This window comes from Carettochelys insculpta, chromosome 28 (assembly GCF_033958435.1).
Source record: "Carettochelys insculpta isolate YL-2023 chromosome 28, ASM3395843v1, whole genome shotgun sequence".
Classification (NCBI taxonomy): domain Eukaryota; kingdom Metazoa; phylum Chordata; order Testudines; family Carettochelyidae; genus Carettochelys; species Carettochelys insculpta.
The window spans coordinates 16,375,934-16,398,262 of NC_134164.1; the positions used below are offsets into that span (position 1 = coordinate 16,375,934).

The window sequence follows — 22,329 nt, forward strand, 5'->3', positions numbered from 1 at the left end:
CTTGCGGGGGGAAGCCGGAAGTGGCCGTTGCTGAGCCTGACGTGTCACGCGGCCGCTATGGAGTCCCTTTACCACCAGACCCACAAGTGAGCGAGGGGCGGGTCGGTCGCCGGGGGAAAGGGAGCCGCCCGGGCCAGCCGGGGGCCCGCGAGGGCAGAGCGGACAGGGTCCCCTCCCCCGGCCAGCCCCGCTGGTGTCGCTGCTCAGCTCGCGGCCCCTCGGCAGCGCCGGAGGGGGCCGTGCCCGGTGTGAGCTGTTGGGGGGAGGGGGCCGTGGGCTCTGCAGCGCCCGGGAGGGTCAGAACCTCTCGTGGGGTTTTTTTCTCTCTGAATTTCTGTCTCCTGCGCAGAGTGGCCCCCCCGGGGTGCGCCAGGACTAGCAGGTGGCTGGGGGAGTGTCAGGCGAGTGGTCATTGAAATTGAAGAGTCGCTTCATGGTTTGCTGGGTGGAGGCCTTGTGGGCTTTTCCCTGAGAACAAACATTCTGAAAGATTCGTGTCGAGCCAATACTCAGAACTTCAAATGCAAAAAATAGCACGAGTACAAGTAGTATAATCATATTCAGCCAGTCGTGACCTTTGCATAGATACCTCGCTCAAGCGTTATATAAGATTTATTGCAAATATGAGTGGTTGCAATAGTGATGGGGTAGGATGGGGGTGAAGAGCTGTGTGGGAAGGAAGGAGCAGGAGCAGTCTAAGGGTGGTGAGTCTGGAAGGGTGGGAGGTCTGGAAGGCAGGGAAGGTGTAGCAGTGGATGGGAGGGGCAGGATGTTTGATTGGGAGAGGGTGAAGGAGCAAGGGAGGGTACAGGAGCAGGCAGGGGGTAGGGTTTTTGGCCAGGAAAGAGGGTGCAGAAGCAAGTGGGGGTGCAGACTAGCCAAGAGGGAGGATAAAAAAGCAAGGGAGGCTGCAGGAGCAGGCTTTGGGGTAGGGTGTCCAGTCAGGAGAGAGGACCAGGAGGAAGAGTGCATGCAGAGTCTAGCTAGGAGAGAGAGTGAAGGAGCAAGGGAGGGTACAGGAGCAGGCTGAGATAGGGTGCCTGGCTAAGGGAGAGGGTACAAGAGCAAGTAGGAGGTGAGAGAGCTGGCCAGTAAGGGTCACAGGAGCGGGTCGGGGCTGGGAGAGTTGGCTGGAAGAGGAGTGCAGAAGTGGACTGAGCTGGGAGACTTGAGTGCAAAGTGGGGTCCAGAAGCTGACCAGAAATGGGAGAGAGGAAAGTGGGGCAGGAGCGGGATCCAGAAGCTGACCAGGTCTGAGAGAGCTGAGCAGGAAGGAGTGTAGGGAATGGTCATGAGAAGAGTGGGGGGGTTGCTCACCTGACTTGACACATCTGGCTCCTCAAGTGTTGCCCTCCTCTGTTCCCGTTGGCTAAAATCTGCCCAGTGGGAGCCGTGGGGAAACCTGGGAGTGTTTCCAACACTGCATTCCCCTCAGTAGGGGTTAGAGAGGGAGTGGCAGCACAAGGCGCTGCACTTCACTCCCCACCCCCACACCCTGCATGCCAGATCCATCCACAGGGTTCGGGGTTGTCCCCTCCTGCCTACAATGGGAAGTTGGTGTCAGAACCTTGAGGTGGAGCTGGGGGGAAGGGTCCACGAACCACAGTTTGAGAGGCAATGCAGAATGAGCAGCTTCTAGCATACCACTTTTTTTTGTTTAATGTAATTTAGCACATGTAAGGTAACTGCGTTGGCTCACTTATATAAAGTGAGTTGAATCTCAGTGGAGTCTCTAACTCTGAGAAGACATCTGAGAAAGCCTTTGTCAACTCAGTTAGATCTTTACTTTGGTCTTTATACCTAAATAAATAGGGAAGAGCAGATACATATTGGCTGGGTCTACACGTGCCCCTTCCTTTGAAAGGAGCATGTTAATGAGCAGGTTAGAAGTATGCTAATGAGGTGCTGCAATGAATATGCAGCACTTCATTAGCATAATGGTGGGTGCGGCTTTTCAAATTGCATGCTGCCCGTGGAGACGGGACCTTCCGAAAGGACCCCCCCCCCAGTTTTCGAAAGCCCTTCTTCCTATCTGGTGATCAGAAGCATTACGTGCTTCTTTGCATTTCAAATCTGCCACTTCTTTTTTCTGCGACAAGGATTCCAGATTCAATAGCTACTGATTGACTCTAATTCCCGTTCTTCCCTGTCTTTCTTTGATAGGCAAGTCCATGAGGTTCAGTCTTACATGGGGCATCTGGAGACCTCAGACAAGCAGTCAGTGCACTGTAAGTTAGTAACTAAATATGGCAACTCAACTGTTGGTGTGACTGTTAATAATGTTCTTGAGGTTCCTATTGTCAGATGCTACCTGGTGAGAGCGCTGGCTTTTTGGGGTGAATGAGTGTGCTTAACTGTTTGAATGTGAACTGCCATTTTCATTTCAGGGGGCTGAGTTTCAGTTTTTGTGGCAGTTGGGACTGGGTGCCTGACATTTGTTTCCTTGATTAGCCTTCTTCCCCTGTGTGACTCACAGGGAGGAGAGCCTGACCCAGGCCAGTAGGCTTTAAAAGCCAGAGGCAAGGGCGACCGGGGGAACAAAGTGGACAGGGAACTGCAGACCAGGGAGTTTGGGAGGGAGTTTGGCAGAGGGAGGCCTACGATGGTTAGGAAGACCCGCAACACCTGTGCCAGCACTACTGCTGTCTCCTCCACCTGTGCCTGTAGCCAGACAGACTGCCTGACCATGGATGCGTCTACCCAAATCCTGGTATGGCTTTGCAGGGACTGTGGCTTGCAATTCCCACTCACTGCTATCCAGGCTAGGGGGGACCATCCAGTGCGAAAGGTGCCTGCTGGTGGAATCTCTCAGGCGGCAGGTGGGAGAGCTACAGGAGGAGGTAGCCAGGTTGAGGAGTATCTGACTCCACGAGCAGTTCCTGGATAGTATTGACGTGGAGACAGCTGAGGTAACTGTCCCAGTACACAAGACAGCTGATAAACCACTGGTGGAGGAGGAGATAGATCAGGGTGGATACTGGCAGCTTGTTACTTCTGGCAGTAGGCAGTGTTCCACCCCTGCTCAGAACCCTCCCACTGTGGTACTAGGAAACCATTACACTGTACTTGATACAGGAGACAAAGAATTGCCCTGTACAGCAGAGGAGAAGCCTCATACCCCCAAGGCTGGGAAGTCTGCTGCCACCACTGTGAGGAGGAAACGTAGAGTAGTGGTGGTTGGAGACTTTCTTCTGAGGGGCACGGAGGCGCCCATCTGTCGCCCTGACATTTCATCTCGGGAGGTGTGCTGCCTGCCGGGGGCCCGTATCCAAGACATTATGGTGGCATTGTCGAGGATTATCTGGCCCTCTGACTAAATACCTTAAATTACAGATTCATTTTCTTTGTCTCACTCTGCTCAGTCTGGGTGCAATTTTACATATTTTGAGACTGTCGTGTACAATGGATCAGGATTTTAAAGGTGTCTAGATATCTGTCATTGATTTGAATAGGACTCAGGCACCTAAATACCTTTCAAAATCTGAACGAATGTCTGCAATTCCTTAAGACAATTGTATGGCAACTTGCTTCCTCTTTTTCCCCTCACAGTGGTAGAAAATGAAATTCAGGCAAGAATAGACAGGATATTCAGCAACCTGGAACGCCTGGAGATCCTATCCAGCAAAGAACCTGCCAACAAACGTCAGAATGCCAAACTGTAAGTGTGAACTTTTTTTGCCCCTCTTTCAACATCAGATCTCAACTTTCCAATACTGATCCACCTTATTTCTGTCTTATAGATGGAGAAAGTTAGGTATAGAGAAGTGACTTGCCCAAGGTCATAAACCAACTGAGTATGAAACAGTAATAGAACCTGGGACTCCTGCCTTTGTTCTGTACTCCATAATCCTCTCATCCTTAAAACTTTCTTTTCCATGAAAAAATAAATAATGCTTGGGGCGCTGGGGAAGAAAATGACTTAACTCTTCAAATTCATATTGCTTTATTGTCCAGTTTTCAAACATAGACATCAAAGTTGTTGATCATATTGGTATTTAGGTCCCAAACACCTAATTTAAACACGATAGTGCTAGTTTGGCTGGTTGCTTCATGTTTGTCACTTTTGTCAGACGTGTCTTCATCCATCCCTCCGCAAGCACAAGTTGATACTACACCATTTCATTTTGTTGTAAGCAAACTTTTTTTCTGTTTGTGGCCAAAGAGTTTTATTGTATTGTCTGAGTGCATTTTGGGTCTGCCCAGCAGTCGCTTATGGTCTCTGGGGATCCAATTACTGATTCAGGTTATCCACCTACTGTGTTGCTGTCAGAGTATGACCCATCTTATCTTAGGCAGTCAATTTGAGAAGTATGCTATCTATATGTCTGAAAATGGTCAGGAACACACACTCTGCTGATATGAAAGAGGTGCTTTTTCCCCCACCTAAATCCTTTGCTCCGCTGCTTACGAGTCATGCAACAAATGGTCTTGAGGGTGGTACCTTCCTCAGAATGCTGCCTAACCGATATTTCAAAACAGGATGCTGTTCATCTCCTTCTTACTGTTTTGGTGTGTTACCCTGAGATGCTAGCTTTCAGAGTTAAAACTTAAGTATGGAAGACGTGTGAGAGATTCTTCTCTAATTCTGAGGCCTCCTTTTTTACTAAGTTTATTAGGTAGTTTTGCTATGGTTTCTGGTCAGTTTTTAATCTGAAAGAGTGACTCTTGCTCTTAATTTTCTTTTCATGTAATGGTAATGAGAAGCAAATCTCATGTCTGATTCTAGTTCAGTGCTGCTCTCCAGCCCGTAGAGAAATTTGAAAATCCTAGCCTTGGTGAGATGGCTTTAATGAAAGTTAGATGTTTCAGAACCCTGTTCATGTCATCTGGAATCAGAGTAAGTAGTAGTAAGCCTCTTTACTCCTACATCTTGGAGCACAGGCCATCGATGAGCATTCGCCTCCGTCTTAGGCAATCTTTTCCAGTTCTGACCAGGCAGGAAGTTGTTGTATCCTGTCTTTCTAGCATGTGCCTTCAGGCCTCTGTGCCAGCTGTTTCTTGGGCGCCCTCCTTTCCTTTTTCCCTGTGGGTTCCAACTTAAGGCTTGTCTTGTGATGTTGGTTGGTTGGTTTTCTAAGAGTACATCCGATCCATTGCCATCTTCTCTTCCTGATTTCTTCTTCATCAGGAAGTTGGTGAGTCAGTTGCCACAGGTCTTGGTTGTTGATGGTGTGTGGCCAGTGGATCCAGAGGATTTTACAGAGGCAGGTAAAAATGTCTGGAATTTTTTGGAAAGTCCTCTTTGTTGTTCTCCAAGTTTCTTTTCCATATAGTAGGACTGATTTTACATTGGAGTTGAATAACCTGATCTTAGTCTGAGTTCTGATCTGCTTAAAATTCCAGGTGTTTTTCATGGAAGAAAAGCCATTCTGGCTTTCCCAGTCCTCACTCTCACATCAGCATTGGTGTTCCCCTCTTTATTCATGGCACTGCCCAGGTATACATCCTCTAGGCAAGTGGTTTTCAAACTTTTCGGCATCATGCCCCGCTTTTGACTTTTGAGAAACCCTCACACCACCCCCCTCTTTTACCATCATCCAATCCCCCTTTAACAAAAAATTCAATTTGCAATTTAAAATAAAGTTGATATAAAATGTGATATAAAAATGTTATTTAAAATTAAAAGTAAGCACATACAGGTTTTTCTTGGACCCTTGTCTGGTGCAGCCCCAGCTGGCCAGCTGCAGGGGCCCTGGGCAAGCTGCCTGGGCCAGCCCCTGCCCCCCTCCCACGCCTTGCCGTGCCATAACCTCCCACCTGAGCTGACCAAGCCTCGCGTTGCTGGGGCCAGTTGCCCACTTGCCCATCAGATGCTGGGGCCCCATGCTCATGCAGCCAGTCCCAAGTGCTGAAAGTCACAGGCCACATGCCCAGGTGCCAGAGCCCAGCGGTGCTGGGGCCAGCTGTCCTAGCCCTGCAGTGGCGGGGCCAGGTACCCAGCCACCTGCTCAAGCTGTGGGCCAGCTGTCTGAGCCAGCTGCCCAAGCCCCATGCTGCCGGGGCAGCTGCCTGCCTACCCGCGAGTCCAAGCCCCACAAGCTGCCCAGCTGAGCCCCTCCCCTACCCCAGAGCAGGGCACCACCACCACCCCGGCCTTACCACAGCCCCATTCCCCTCCCCTGAGCCAGGCACCCCAGCCCCCACATCAAACCCCATTTCCCTCCTCTCTTCCCCCGCTTCACTCCCCCACAATCCACACTCACTCACCTTTGCAGGAGGCAGCTAGCTCCACATGGGTCTTTGCAGGCTGCCTGCTTTTTATAGCAGCTGTGCCAGATTACCCCTGTAAAGCAGCAGGGGCTGAGAGCTGGAAGCAAAGTCCAGCTCTTTCTTGGGGTGGGGGGAATGATGGGGTTGGGACTGGGTCACCTCGCGCCTCCCCCTGGAAGTGTTTCATGCCCCCACCACAGGGGGCATGTCCTTTAGTTTGGGAAACCATGCTCTAGGTCTTCTGTCAAGGTCTGATGCGGCAGTGGCTTGAAGGGTCTTGCAGAAAATGTCCTCCCGCATTCTCTTTTCTTCTCATTATCTGGGTCAGCAGTTCCACTTGTGTGAAGGGAGTCCCCTGCAAGGCTGTGGTGACCCCATCTGTATGTAAAACACACAAAAGGTATAGTCAGGATAGTCGTAATGAAAAGTGAAATTTAAGATTCAGAAAGTGCCTCTTTTGTTCCCCAAAAGTGTAAAATAAGATTAGTTATTGACAGTTTTGCTTTGGACCAACTTTTAGCTCAAGCTCTGAGTATGCCAAGAGTGAGAGAACAGAGATGGAAATTGCTTAGTTGCACGAAACTATGAATGTAGGGCAATGAATACTGGCATGATATTCCACAGGTGGTTGTGCTTTTGTCTGATAGATATCACAGCTGTTGTTGGCATACTGAAGCTGCCCAAGCCTGTATGCTACTAGCTTGTTTATTGCAATAGTGCCTGCCAAAGTTACTGCCGCCTGGTGTGGGAAGGTCTCCTACTGTCAAAGAGGAAAACAAGTAGTTCTCCCTTGAAACCTTTAGGAAGAGGATTGAGATGTCTCAGGAGGATTCAAGGGGCATCCATGTGTGCAAAAAACAAACTGCTGTGCCTGGATCCCCAGTGCCTCTCTTAAGGAAAATAAAAAGCTTTGTTGTACCACACTACCTCTGCTATGCCAATGAAGAATTGAAATATGTATCCTGCTAAATTGGGGGTGCCATCCATACAGTGAAAATGTTATTTGCACATTTTTACCTGAGGTTCTTTCCCCTTCATTGGCTAGCCTGCAATAGCATCAAAAGCAGGTCCTAGCTTGCTGCATAGCTGGATCCCCTGGTTTCCTATTGCCCAGGCTACTCTTCTTCCCTGTCCAGTTTCTTGCTGATCAGAGCAGGGGCCTGCGACCTTAGAAGTATCCAGGGAGGTCTGTGAGACCGTGGTGGGGTACCTACCAAGTATCACATGCATTGTGTTATAAAAGCAGCAAGTCTGTGCACCCAGTCTATTACTGGCCTTCCTAGACTTTGGTGTGCCTGCTGCAGCTACTTGGCTTTCACATGGCACTGCTGCTACTCCCTGTCAGACCCTTCCAGGGCGTCCGTTGAGCAATCTGCGCAGCCTGTTTTCTGTACGTGCCCGGGATTTCTAATATTTTCTGTCTTTTCCAGTGAGCACAAGTCTGGAGCATGAATCTGGCATGGGCTGCTGGGCAGTTGCACAAAACAGTGGATTACTGCTCAGCTGGAAAATTCACAGGGATTTTAGTGGTGGAGAAAGGTTTCCAACTTCCATGACCTCGGGGCAGTGGGGCTCAGAATTTTGATCAGAGAAGTCAGCGTCAGACATTGCAGAACAGCTCCTGGGGGATTGCTAGTGTTGACTTAAGTACATGCTCATGCTGTGTTAACCTCCATACATTGACTGTGGTTTTGCACCACTCAACTAGAAGGTGTTGCTGTGTTAGCATAATGGGGCATTATCAGCAGTGATGCAAACCATCCTATGTAAACTTTGTAATATAAACTAGGTCTTAGTTTTCCTGTCTGTACAACAGGAATAATGATGTTTCTCTCCTTACCATAAAGTTATTTGAAGTCTATAGTAGCATCTCAACTGTTAATCTGCCTAAATGACCACTAACACCTACCAACATCTCTTTTTCTGTTCAAAAGGTAGGAAACAATTGAAAAACACTTAGATAATGCAAATTTGTTTGCCTGCTGGTTTCTGTGCCCTTGCAGAATAAAATAAAGATCTTCTGTTTGATTCCTACTTTGTACAGGGAAGCAAGATTAGGTACATTTCTGTAAAAGGTTTGTATAAAAGGAAATACTTGATGCCAACATTGATTGGTATCAAAGGAAATAATTGAGTCCAACACTGATTAGCTGAAATATCTTGGAGGACCCCAAGCACTCAGTTAAAAAAAAAAACCAAAAACGTGACACAGACAACGCATGGAATAAAAAGAAAATGCAGTAGAATAGTCTGTCGTGAAGACAAGGAAGTAGAGCCCAGTGATTCACTGACCAGAAATTACCAATGCAGAGTTAAGGTGGCCTGGTGGTCTCTCTTTCCCTTCAAAACCAGAAAACCAAACAATTTTTCAAATCATGCACTGAAGAGTTGAGACAAAAAAGCAGTCAAATAGCACTTTAAAGATTAACAAAATAATTTATTAGGTGAGCTTTCGTGGGACAGACACACATCTTCAGACCATAGCCAGAACAGAACAGACTCAATATTTAAGGCATAGAGAAACAAAAACAGTAATCAAAGTTGACAAATCAGAAAAAAATTATCAAGGTGAGCAAATCAGAGAGCAGAGGGGTGGGAGGTGTGTGTCAAGAATTAGATTAAGCCAAATATGCTAAAGAGCCCCTATAATGTCCCAGAAAATTTGCATCCTGGTTCAAACCATGTGTTAATGTGTCAAATTTGAATATGAAAGAGAGTTCAGCAGCTTTTCTTTCTAAAGCAGACTGAAAATTCTTCTTCAATAAGACGCAAACTCTTAAATCATTAACAGAATGGCACGCTGCATTAAAATATAGATGAACTGATTTGTGGATCAGGAATGTTTTGATGTCTGTTTTGTCCCCATTAACTCTTTGTCTGAGAGAGTTTGAAGTCTGTCCAATAGTTGAGGTACATGCCCACACAATCTTAATCCTGTCCCATTGAAACTGGTAGTAGCTACTTGGAATTCCTCGCATGTACTCCCACTGCAATCATTACAAATAGTAACAGAGTGGTAGCCGTGTTAGTCTGTATTGTAACAAAACAAAACAAAACAGCAGTCATGTAGCACTTTAAAGATTAACAAAATAATTTATTAGATGATGAGCTTTCATGATCTGTAGCTTTTCCAGTCTAGACTCAATTATGTAGTACACAGGTCCAAAAAAAATTGCAATAAAAACTGACAAATCAAATACCTGGATCTGAAGGAGGGAGTTGAGTGGTGTGGAATGTTGAGTGTTTTGCCTGAGATAATTACAAACATCAGAGGAAGAGAAACTGTCCTTGTAATGTGTGACATAATTTCTGTCCTGGTTCATACCGAGTGTGTTAATGTGTTGAATTTGAGTATGAATCCCAGTTCACAAATCTCCCTATGTAATCTGCTTTGACAGTCTCCTTGTTTCTCCAGTATACATAATAGAGGAGCACTGCTGACACTTGATGGCATGTATAACATTGGTTGGGGCACAGGAGAATGAGCCCCTGGTCTTGTATTTAACATGGTTAGGGCCAGTGATGGTGTCTCCAGAATAAATATGAGAACAAAGTTGGCAAAGGAGTTTGTTGCAAGGAAAAGTTCCAGGATTAGTATTACTGTGGTATAGTCTGTGGTTACCATATACCACAGGCTATACCACAGTAATATTAATCCTATCATCTAGCAGGACCATGGATCTTGCAGAACCAGAGAGTCCCAAAGCTGGGAGGGGAAGGGGCCAGCCAGATCAGTGGCAGAAGCCCAGGGCATGGGAGCCAAAGCTGGTTTGGCAGTAACCTGGGAGCCAGCAGCAGCCAGGGAGCGTGGGCCCTGGAGATGCAGTGAAAGACCCTCATCCTGGGCCAGAGCAGTGGCCATGGCTACCTATGTGGGAAGCTGCGCCTGGGGCTGGACAGAAAGACCCATGCTGAGGAGCAGCGGCTCACGGAGCTAATCCCTGGGGCTGGGTGCGAAGCCGCAGCCCCAAGAAACCACAGCCATGGCTGGGTGGGAAGCCATGGCCCTGCGAAGCCATAGTTGGGGCCAGGCAGAAAGCTGCAGCTGCGACTTGGAGCTGGCAGCTGGGGAGCCTGTGGGAGAGAAGTTGGGGGGAGAGGAGTCAGGGAGCCACAGGCAATAGTGGGAGGGGGAGGCCTGGATCAGGGACTGGAGGTCAGCAGGAGGGCATAATTGACCTCCCCTGGTCTGGCTAAATCCCTGATCCGGGATTGCTCAGATCCTGAGGATGCTGGACCAGGGATGTTGAACCTGTATTATCTTCCTCTCGCTGATTCTTTCTAGCCGAGTTGACCAGCTGAAATATGATGTCCAGCACCTGCAGACAGCATTGAGAAACTTCCAGCATCGTCGTTATATTCGGGAGCAGCAGGAGAAACAGCGAGAGGAGCTCCTGGCACGCACTTTCACTGCTAATGTAAATTTCCTTTGCTCTAGAACTGGGGACAGCTGAGCGTTTAGCCTCCTTTACAATAAGTTTTTGGGAAAAATCAGCGTGTGTTGTGGACACACAGGATTAAACCCTAAAGCCTCTGCTGTTGGACGATGCAATGTTTATGAAGGTAGAAAAGGAAAAACAATGAGTATGGGTAAAGGGCAACCCAAGCAAAACCAAAATTCACAGGCTGCATCTACACTACATTCCCCTTTTGGGAGGGGAATGCAAATAAGGCACTGATTTGCATATCAAGTCTCATTTGCTTAATAAAAGCCATGTGCTGTTCCAGAAATAGAACAAGCAGTGTCGAGGGGGTTCATTCGAAAGGAAACCCTGCTTTCGAAAGCACCCTTCTTCCTGAAAAAAATGGGGAACCCCCCTGTACACTGCTTGTTCTGTTTGTGGAACAGCACATGGTTGTCATTATGCAAATGAGACATGGTATGCAAATAAGTGCCTCATTTGCATTTCCAAAACACCCTTCTTCCTGAGAAATATGAGGAAGAAGGGTGCTTTTGAAAGCAGGGTTTCCTTTCGAATGAACCCTGTCTACACTGCTTTTTTTTTTGTTTGTTTCCAAAAGTAGCACTTCCAGAACAGCGAGTGGCTGCCATTATGCAAATTGAGGTGTGTGATATGTAAATCAGAATCTCATTTGCATTTGATCAGCTGCATTTGCATTCCCCTTCTGAAAGGCGAATGGGGAGTAGACACAGCTACAGAGAGGTAGATCTGTTAGTCTGTTTCTTCACAAAACAAAAAAGCAGTTGTGGCACTTTAAAGATGAACAATAATTTATTCTGTGATGGGATTTCATGGGGCAGACGTCCTTCTTCAGACTGCTTCTTCGTGACTGCTTTTTTGTTTTGTGAAAACCAAAACTGTTAGACTGCAGCAGCGAAAGAGAGTTTCTCTGGAGGGAATCACCCCATGTGTGCTTACTGTAGTAATTCATAAATTTGGTGGCCAAAAGAGATCACTCTGATCTAGCCTGCCCTTGTGCACAAAATGAACCATTGAGCTTTCCTGAGATAACTGCCATTCATTTAAAAAATCCTGCCGTCTTGATGGAAAAGTTTCCAGTTCAGCATAAACCTTGCTAAATTGTTGGATGATTGATTACCCCCACCATGAAAAATCAATGGGTTATTTCCAGTTCAGCAATATGAGAGTTCACATAAGCACTTCACAGCAGCAATGCAGATAGGCTTTGAATGGTCCTTTTAAGAAGAGCATTTGAACTGCAATGTGTTTGGAAAGTTTATTTGACTTATCTCAGTGCCACTTATTTCTTTTCTGCCTGGGGTAAGATTATGCAATTGGAAGAGCCTATCTGCGTAACACTACTGCAGAAGCTTTTTTGGGTCAAACAAGAATTAGGTGGAAGGAGGCTAATGCCTGCCACCAGCATATTCTACCTCCCTCTACCATAAGAATAGCTTTCTTGCTAGAGAGCAGCTGCCCTTTAGAGATTCAAATGCTGCTTTAAAAATTTAAATACAGTTATGTTCTTAGCTGCTGCTTGGTGAGAATCTACTGCCAATGGGAACACACAAAGAAATTCTGCTCTGAGCAGCGTAGGTCAGTCTTCCAGATTTCTGTTCGTGCTAGCTCTGGACAAATAAAATATCATGGATTTTTCTTGTCATTCACTAGTATAAAGGAAGTTCATGCAAAACATAGACCTTGGCTGTTAAATTATCATGATAGTTGTGTAAGTAAATGTATCTCAAGGATTTAGCTTTATAATTGGCCATCCCAAAGTTCTAGTTAATTATTCCATTGAAGAATGCCAGCTTGAAATCTAGTCTGTTTTTAAAAGTTAGTGTTGGATGCTACAACTTCCATTGAGTTCCCCCTGCAAATTATTGTATCTTTACTATTGCATTTATTTTTTCTACATGCTAATAAACAGTAACAATAGTAGTAGTAATAATGTTAGTAAACAGCCCTGTTCTTCAAATATTATGAACTCCCAAACTCTCTCTCTCCACTGTATGAAGAGAATCTTACCTGAAATTAAACTCCTTTCTCTGACTTTTTTTTTTTAATTATTGTTATAGTCAGAAGAAATGTATGACCATATGATAAATATGTTTAAAGCACCTTCAGCACCATGTCAGTGTATCAATGTGATACTCATTGGAATCCCTTCTGGACAAGTGGTGCCAAAAGCCTACACGATAAAGCTGTATGGGGTCCATCCATGCTATTAGTTAGTTCTCACCTGTACTTCCCATTAGAGTAAAAAACGGATGCTGCTGAGCCATTCAGAGGACAAGGAAGCAGCTGGAACAGTCTTCCCACACACACTTTATGCAAGATGAGGGTGCATGATCTCTGTTGTTGTTCTCTGCCTGTTGCCTGGTTGGTTTTTATATAACTTATGTCCTAAGAAAACTGGATTCATAGGTTTTGCGGTGCTTTGTATTATTAAAGGTCAGAAGGAACTGTTGTAATCACCTTTCCCACAGCAGGCCATAGAATTTCACCAAGTTATTCCTATTTCAAGCCAAGAATTTGGTTTTGTGTTTCTTACTAAATGAGATTTCTAGCTCAGATTAACTGATGAGTCCTAGAGCAGTATGTTTCAGTGGTTAATTACCATTAATAATAATATAATTAATTTAACCATTCTTAAAAGAATTGTGCCTTTGTTCTAGACTGAATGTTAGCTTCAGTTCCAGCCATTGCATCTTGTAATGTCTTTGAATGTTTTTTTGTTTGTTTGTTTTTTAAAGAACCCTCTGCTGTTACAGTCTTCCATATGTAGATACTTACAGACCATGATCAAGTGACTTTCTTGTAAATCTTTCTACTTTATAGTGGACAGTTCAGTGTAACTTAGGGTACCATATGCTACATGGCCTTAGAGTGGAATTTCCAAAAGCATTCAGCTTTAGCCTGACTCTGCTCCCTTTTCACTCAGGCTGCATCTAGATTCAGTCCAGCTGCTGGCAGCACGAGGTACATGAGGGTTAGTGAAATTGCAAATAGCTGCATATTTGTGGCAGAAAACAAGCAGCGTAGACTTGGTTCTGCCAGCAAAACCCCCGTCTGCCACTACTCCCTTATCCCTCAAAAGTATCGGGGATAATGGGCTGGTGACAGGGAGGTTTTGCTGGCAGAACCACATCCACGCGGCTTGTTTTCTGTTGCAAATATGCAAATGAACAGCAATTTGCAATTTCATGAACCCTCATTTGCATAATGCTGCCTGCAGCTGGACTAAATCTAGATGCCGCCTCAGAGAACAGAGCTAGACCAGCTCTGATGTCTTTGGACATCCCCTCTCTCAAGTGCTGTTAGCTTAGACTCATCAGAACCAATTTTCTAGTGTTGATGCAATCATATCCGTGTAGTTGATTCCCTTAAAAGCTAAACAACTTTCTCCAAGATTTCTCCCTACACCCTGCTCACTTTTTATCTGTCCATTCAGGATCAAACAGTTGCATAGGGGTGCAAAGAGTACGGGCATAATTCATCACACTGGAGAGATAACCAAAAAATTGCATTTCCCCACAGGACTCTGACACCACCATACCGATCGATGAAACATTACAGTTTAATGAATCCCTCCAGAATTCCCATCGTGGCATGGATGAGCTTATTGGCAGTGGGACCAGTATCCTGCAGGGGCTGAGGGACCAGAGAATGACACTAAAGGTGGGGCATTTTTACCGAAAAGAGACCCCAAGTTTCTTCATTTGGTATGAACAGGCCTAATAGGCCAGTCAATTTGTTTAAACCCAGCACTTCAGATTCAGAATGTTAGGCAAGGACGGTTAGTCCTGCACTTAAATTGATCTGTAAGTTCACATCCTGGAAACTTACTTTTGTTTTAGGCAGAAGTAGACAACAGTTTGAAACAATTTGTTGAAACATGTTAGCAAGAGAGAACACTAGACATCAGGATTTCAGGGCACTGTTTTGCTGCTGTGGTGTTAACTCTCTCTGAGACATTGTTCAAGTCACTTTCTCTTTTTATCTTGTCTACCCATCTGTAAAATGGAGACATGATGCCCGTATCTGAAACGAAGTCCTTGTCTACACTGGAAAAGTCATGCTGGTATAACTACAGTAATCACAGAATCATAGGGCTGGAAGGAACCTTAGGAGGTTATCTAGCCCAGCCCCCTGCTCCAAGCAGGATCAACACCCACTATGTCATCCCAGCCAGGACCATGTCCAGCCGGGACTTAAAAACCTCAAGGGATGGAGAATCCACCACCTTTCTAGGCAATGCATTCCAATGCTTCACCACCTTCCTGGTGAAGTAGTTTTTCCTAATATCTAACCTATACCTCTCCCTCTTCAACTTCAGACCATTGCTCCTTGTTCTGCCATCTGACACCACTAACAGTTTCTCACCCTGCTCTTTAGAGCTCCCCTTCAGGAAGTGGAAGTCTGCTATTAAATCACCCCTAAGTTTTCTCTTCTATAAACTAAACAAGCCCAAATCCCTCAGTCTATCCTCATAAGTCTTGTGCTCCAGACCCTTAATCTTTTTTGCTGCCCTCCGCTGAACCTGCTCCAGCAAATCCACATCCTTTTTATACTGGGGGGCCCAAAACTGGACACAATATTCAAGATGTGGCCTCACCTGTGCCGAATAGAGGGGAATAATTACGTGTCTAGATCTGCTCAAAATGCTCCTCCTAATGCACCCTAGTATGCCATTAGCCTTCTTGGCTACAAGGGCACACTGTTTATTCATATCCAGCCTTTCATCCACCATAACCCCTAGGTCCCTTTCCATCACACTGCTGCAGAGCCAGTCAGTCCCCAGTCTGTAACAATGCTTGAGATTCTTCCGCTCCAGGTGCAGGACTCTACACTTCTCCTTGGTGAACTGCATCAGATTTCTTTTGGCCCAGTCCTCCAATTTATCCAGGTCACTCTGGATTCTATATCTGCCCCCCAACATATCTACCTCTCCCCCTGCAGTTTTGTGTCATCTGCAAACTTACTGAGGGTTCGGTCCAGTCCCTCATCCAGGTCATTAATAAAGATGTTGAATAACACCGGCCCCAGAACCGAGCATTGCAGCACTCCGCTTGAAACCTACTGCTATCCAGATATTGAGCCATTGACCACTACCTGTTGGGCCTGACCATCAAGCCACCTTTCTATCCGTCTTATAGTCCAAAGATCCAATCCATATTTCCTTAACTTATGGATAAGAATGTTGTGGGAGACCGTATCAAAAGCCTTGCTGAAGTCAAGGTATATCACATCCACAGACTGTCCACAGAGCTTATTACATTGTCATAGAAGCTAATCAGATTGGTCAGGTAATAAACCCTGCCAGTATAGATAGAGCCAGAAGAAACACTTTCATGCCACTATAAGTGCACCTGTGTTTTAAGTTATTCTGGCAAAGTAAGTTTTTGGTGTTTTTGGGGAAAAAAGAACCCACCTGCCCCATCCCAGTTCAGCATAACTACCGTGGTATATGTTGTAAGTATAGGCCAGGCCTTAATGTCTGTAAAGAGCTTTCCAGGCATTCTTTTGTTAATGCTGCTGTAAAGTAATTGTCTTTATTTTTGAGATGTGATAGCATCTTTATCTCAAAGAGCCCACACATCTGGACAGACAGATGAAAGGGGCCATTACTCTTGATGTCCCTGGAGCAATAGGGTGTTTGTTCCTCAGAGTTCCTCAATAGGGTGTTGTTCCTGTTTGTTTCAGGCTCTGTTCAAATATGACAGCAGCTCAATGATACAGAATTAATTTTTTCATAGGACATGAGAGAGAATGATCAGGGAAACCTCGGCTGGTGCAGAGTGGAGTGGAGGCTCCTTGTTTTCATAATTTCTTATTTGAATCCAAAAGGCATCAGCATAGTATTTCTAGGTTAACATCTAGCATTTAACGCTCACAAACTTGCTACATCATGACAGCTTGCAAAAGTTCCAGCTAAATGCGGTGAGAATTCCTTAACTGCTTTTTTAAATATTTTGACATTGATTCCCTTTGGAAGCAATTGTGACTCAATCTGTCCTCATTGAATCACATCCAACCCAGGTCAGTAACAACCTAAAATTATTATCTGATGGTTGTGCAGTACTTGTGGTCTGCCTAATTTCCAGAAAACAAGGGTGTGCATCTCTCTCTCTCTCTCTCTCACACGCACGCATGTAGAATTTATCATTAATTGGTCCTCTTGCTGGCACTCTGTTCACACACACACACATACGAGTAGAATTTATCATTAATTGGTCCTCTTGCTGGCACTCTGCTCAAATACATAACGAACAGAATGAGCCATGGTGACTGGGGTCTTCCCACTTATAGACATGTTCCCTCCAGGACTGATGCATGTTAACCACACAATCATGATAGGAAAGCTTACACTGCCAGTGCCTCTTCTAGGCCATCTTTCTGGCAGACAAGAGGGCTCCATGGGTGTTGGTGCTAAAGCTTTTAATTAGCCAAGCATCCTTTCACTCACAGCTGTAAATAAAATTGGTTTGGGGACCAACCCTCAAAAGTTCCCTTCCTAGCTCTGAAGCAGTCTAGCCATACTGTGCAATGCCACATCTCAAATATGCAAAGAGCGAGCAGTTTACATAAATATCTAGTGTCTTTTGTTTTGATCTCAGCTCTTTCCCCTCTGTGCTGCAGATGACAGAAAGTGGGTTGAACTCATGAATAAGAGTGGGCCTAGGAACGTGGTAATCTCATCTAACGTATCTGGCTGGTCTAATAAGAATGACCACTAATGGGCTCACTTCTTCCAAGCAAGGCAAAGCTATATACTTCTCTGGGGTCTGCTCTCTCTATCTTTCTGTTGTAGCAAGCATTCTCTGAAAGAGGCTGAGGTGTTAGAGGCTGCTACACAGGCAGGCAAAAGATTGAATTTGAAAGTGCATTGTTCCAAAATTTTAACATGAGCCCCATGGGATGGAGGAGGGGAATTTCTGTCAGTTTTACCAGCTGGGAAGAAGAAGCTAATGTCAACAAATTGGGCAAATACCAGTGCTGCTGTGTCCACCAGTACTAATGTTGGTATCTGTTGCAATAAGCAGTTCTGTTTATTACACAGATGATCTAGAGTAGTAATGATGGCCTGTTCAAACCTGGACAGATTGGTTACTATCAGACAGCTGTTTTGGTCTCAGTCCAGTTCAAACCTAAAGTTGCTATCACCACTGTCAGTCATGTCCTATCCCTTCAGTCCAGTTCAATACCAAATGGCAGACTATACTGTCATCTTGCACTGGTGAAGATTCCCAGTGAACCAGTTACTACTCTCTGCCCTCCTCCCTCCCCCCCCCCCCCCCCGCCCCCCGTTCACAGGGCTCTCCAGGAATATAAATTGATGCCTCTTTCACATAGAATATGTGGGGTGTGGCTAGTTCTGTACACAGAGATCCCTATACCTGCTTTTTTAGCAGGAAGAGTGTGTCTCTGGGACATGAAATTGCAGGGCCTCTGATGTCATCTCCAGAACTACTTATTAAGATTTGCTGCATTTCTCAACCACCTTTTCATTTTTACACATCCTGTCAATGGCCGCATGAGTCTGGAGATATTGTCAGCCTCCTGACACTGATCATCCATCAGGCTAGGAAGAAAAAGCTAGATGGAGGAGGTATGTCTGACTGTGAAATCTTGCACATACTTGTTACATAACTGGGTCACTGACATGGTTCCCATTGAGGCATACCACTCCATCAACAGAGAGGGCTTCCAGTATGGTGTGTCCTCCTAGATCTTCATTATGGACCTTTGATCTGATTCCTATTATTGTTTTTTGGGTATGTTCCTTAGTTGATTCCCAAGTCTCTTGTTCCCTCTTGAGTTGTGAGACTTGTTGGTCAGCAAGCATTCCATCCCCTATGTGGGGAGCAAATAGGCTGAAACCTGTCTTCAAAACTGAAATATCACTGATGTATGGAATGAAAAGTGCTGGGACACAACGTTAACTGTTTTGTTTTGTTTTACTCCATGTCACTCTCAGGGCACTCACAAGAAAATCCTCGATGTTGCCAACATGCTGGGCTTATCAAATACAGTGATGCGACTGATTGAGAAGCGGGCTTTCCAGGACAAATACTTCATGGTTGGTGGAATGCTTGTGACCTGTGTGGTGATGTTTCTTGTGGTGCAGTACCTGACGTGAACTGATAATTACAGCCAGAAGAGAGAACCTTTTGGATGAAGACAGACTGCTCTCCCCAAATGTACTGCCTAGTTCACTGTGACCTTTCAATTAGTCCTGCTCTGTAAACTGCATTGTGTGCCAAGTGACACTCAGATTTAATCACATACGGACCATGCAGAGAAGAGCAAATGTGATGGAGGATGTCATAATTGGAAATAGAGTCCAGCTGTTAATGATGTTAGCCTGTTGTCTATATACTTCAGAATCTGGTTACGTGGAGCCATGTGCAATGAACATTCTACTACTGAGAATGTTTGCGGTAACATTGGGGGCTGTGGGGGGGGGGCAGATGTAAGAACGGTAAGGAGAGATGTGAGGCACCTTTCCAGTGCTGCTGGTCTCCTTGTGGTGTTTGCCACATGTAAAAGTCTTGTCAGGAAAGTAGTAAACCGGACAGGCGCCTGCTCTGCTGACCGTACATGCATAGAGAAGAACGCAGTGTATGTGCCGTGGTTCCCAAATGGAAACTCATCCCTTTCCAGAGGTGGGTCATAGCTATTAGAGGGCATAGCACAATCACAGCTGCTTCTGCCAAGTTCCTTTCTTAAGGTAATGATGGTTGTAACTCAACATGCCTCAGGCTCAGTGACTGCTGCTGCTCATTTGTCTCTGGTCTGTTTCCATACCTCTGCCTGTCTCTGAAGGGCCTTGTCCTTTCCCAGCAAATGCAGAGTATTGTACTCCATACGTAAAGAAATACCATTCAGTAGAAAGATTTAAAACACTTGTTTAACCTCCTCTTTCTACCACTTTTTAGCAACTCTTTTCTCATTCTCTTGTCTTCAGATGGGGCAGAGGGATGTACTTCAGGGGGATCTATACCTGTAGAACTTACGTTCTTCATCCCAGTCACTTCTCTGATAAGTCCAGCCTGTAAAAACCATAAGACTTTGCTTGCACAGCTAGTCTGTCCTGAGAAGCTGGTTTCAGCATCCTGCCCTGTTGGTGCTGTGTAGCTAGTATGTGGATAAGGTTAGCAGGGTCAGAGAGGAGTACTTGGCTCATTGACTCCACAAGGAGATGGAAATGCCACCTGGCCATTTCCTGTGTTGGACAGGTGGTTTCTTAACATTGGGATAAGAACATAAGAATGGCCATATTGGGTCAGACTAGAGGTCCATCTTACACCAGTATCCTGTCTTCCAGCAGTGGCCAGTGCGAGGTGCCACAAAGGGAATGGACAAAATAAATGTAATCATCAAAGATCTACCACTGTTGCCCATTCCCACATTCTGACCTACAGAGGCTACAGACACCATCCATGTCCATCCTGGGTAACAGCATGCACCTCATGTGCCACATCAGAGAGCTGGATGGAACCAGAGTAGCAGAACTCGAACTTACACGAATGGGGTGGAGAGGAGGGAAGGGAAAGAGTACTGTGCCTAAAGCTTTTGGCTCAGAAACGAAAGGAGACTCCTGCCCCCCATCCTTGGAGGAAGGTATCTTTCACATATGCCCCTGCTGCCTGTCAAAGAACTCTGAAAAGCATTTTTGCACCTGGAGGAGAATTAGAGGAATCTAAGACATTACAACGTCTTAACCATTGAACTTTGCCCACTTTTAAATCTATGATGTAGGGAAAGCCATGTCTCATTTTAAAATCCATTATTTTTGTTCCTGTTGACAGGCTTCTATCACAGAATACTTGTCTCTAGAACTTCAGAAAACATTCACTGGTGCTCCTGTCCCAGCTTTCTGTAGAAATCTAGAACTTTTCCAGGTGTCTTATTTTCATGCTGCAGAGCTGTCATAATATACAGACTTTTTTTTCTAGGCACTCATGCAGTTTTCTGTAACTGGTGCAATGGTATCTTGTTTAAAATATATATATATATATATATATATCTCCCTTAAAAGAGCTACATTCCTCACTCCCCATGCAGTGAGTATATTTCTGTACATTGCATTCTGTGCTCTGCAGCAGTAGGTAGCTTGTTGAAAATTGGAGAAGGTTCCATTTTTCATTGAAACTTGTATGTCTAATTATTGTGGGCAAGAAAACTAGCTTCAAGAAAGTGTTCAAAACCTGCAGCTAAAGCATGAACTACCTACTGGTACATAGTAACAGAGAGATAGCCATGTTAGTGTATATACTATCAAAACAAAAAAGCAGTCCAGTAGCATTTTCAGGCCAACAAAATAATTTATTAGGTGATGAGCTTTCATGGGATGGAACCATGTCTTCAGATGGTAGCCATACTACTGGTACATACAGTGTCAGGCCAGAAGGGAACTAGTCTTATCTGCTGTGTATCATGCTATATTGAACTTAATGAGATGACCTAAATTATTCCAGTGGGGGAAGACTAAATCGTTGTGTGCCCAGGCAGAGAACAGCAGTAAGTAAGCAAGCAAGCAAGCATATAGTTAGGCAGGTTACCTTTCCCAGCAAGCAATATGTTTACTATTTAGATCATTCCTGATATTCAGAGCTCAGTTTTCTGGGTTTTATTAGTCCAACAACATATGCAATGGCCTCCAGCAGTCGAGATGGATGCAGAGAGTGGAGATCGTCATGGATGCCCCCTTTACTTTTGTTTTAGTCTGTCCTTTTCTATTTTTGGATTAAAACAGCAGCTGTGAAAATAAAATCCTTTGGAACTGAAGTTCTCCAACCACAAAATAGGCTTGGTTAAGAGGTCTATTCTGAGGCTGGTGGTGTCCAATCTATCTGCTACTCGCCACGTGTGGTGCATAGGTCGCTGCTTTGTGGCAAATACGGGGGTGGCCAACTCGCAGCTCTCGAGCCATATGTGGCTCTTGGAGCCTTTAAATGTGGCTCCTCCTGAGAGCTGCATGTGCAGTCTTGTCCACCTGCTCTGTGCATGCGTCCCACTGCTTGGTGGGAGAAGCGTGTGGCAGCTCTGCTGAATTGCGGGCATTGAATTAGAATGGTGGGGAGAGAGTGACAGTGGGGATGCCTTACTTTCGGGCAGGGCATTCAGTTAGAGTGTGGGGGCTGGTGGTGCCTGGCTCTGGGGGAGGGAGAGGGCATTTATGTGAGCAGGGGGAGGGCTGGAAGTGAAATATAGCTCACACAAAAAACCTGGAGGCAGAGCTGAGATGCTCAGTCAGTGTGGAATATTTGCCTGATTTCAGGGCCTTAATAAAAGATAAAGATTGCAAAGTGTCACACTGATTTCTAATAATAGTAATAAATGGATTATTTGAAATTTTGCTGTTCGTATTTAGTATAAAATACCTACCAATATTCTTACATTATTTAATAAAATTTTGTATGATATAATGTGGTGAATATGGAAAGGTGACAACACAAGTGTGGTGATCTGTGAATTCCTATTGGACACCATGGTACTAGGGAGATTTGCTCTTCCTTTTTGTGGAAGCAAGAATCTCTCCAGTAAATCCCTCTCATGGTCTGTGTGCTAGCTCCCTTCTAGGCACTACCTGGAGTGTGTTCTCTGCTGGCTAACAAGTGCTGCTTCTAGATCATCTAAGCAGCAATTTATTTTAAAAACAAAATTAGATTTCAGGCTCCTTTTACCA

The 22,329-nt window shown here is 45.3% G+C and overlaps 1 protein-coding gene across 2 annotated transcripts; it reads left to right on the forward strand.

Moving 5' to 3' along the window:
- The first annotated feature begins 19 nt into the window (after positions 1-19).
- On the forward strand, positions 20-22,084 carry GOSR2 (golgi SNAP receptor complex member 2). 2 transcript variants are annotated; one of them, XM_074978835.1, is made up of 6 exons: positions 20-86; positions 2,164-2,228; positions 3,550-3,658; positions 10,496-10,628; positions 14,175-14,315; positions 18,616-22,083. In XM_074978835.1, the coding sequence occupies exons 1-6, from the start codon at positions 58-60 to the stop codon at positions 18,775-18,777; spliced, it is 639 nt and encodes a 212-aa protein (XP_074834936.1). In that variant the 5' UTR covers positions 20-57; the 3' UTR covers positions 18,778-22,083. The 2 variants fall into 2 exon arrangements, with proteins under 2 accessions (XP_074834936.1, XP_074834937.1); XM_074978836.1 differs by lacking the exon at positions 14,175-14,315 and having other exon boundaries at positions 18,616-22,084.
- The last annotated feature ends 245 nt before the right edge of the window (positions 22,085-22,329 follow it).

Excerpts from the sequence above, each read along its gene's own strand:
- GOSR2 (XM_074978835.1), top strand. The coding sequence starts at position 58 with ATGGAGTCCCTTTACCACCAGACCCACAA. Across the intron at positions 87-2,163 it reads CTTTACCACCAGACCCACAA|GCAAGTCCATGAGGTTCAGT; the intron begins GTGAGCGAGGGG and ends TTTCTTTGATAG. Across the intron at positions 2,229-3,549 it reads AGACAAGCAGTCAGTGCACT|TGGTAGAAAATGAAATTCAG; the intron begins GTAAGTTAGTAA and ends TTCCCCTCACAG.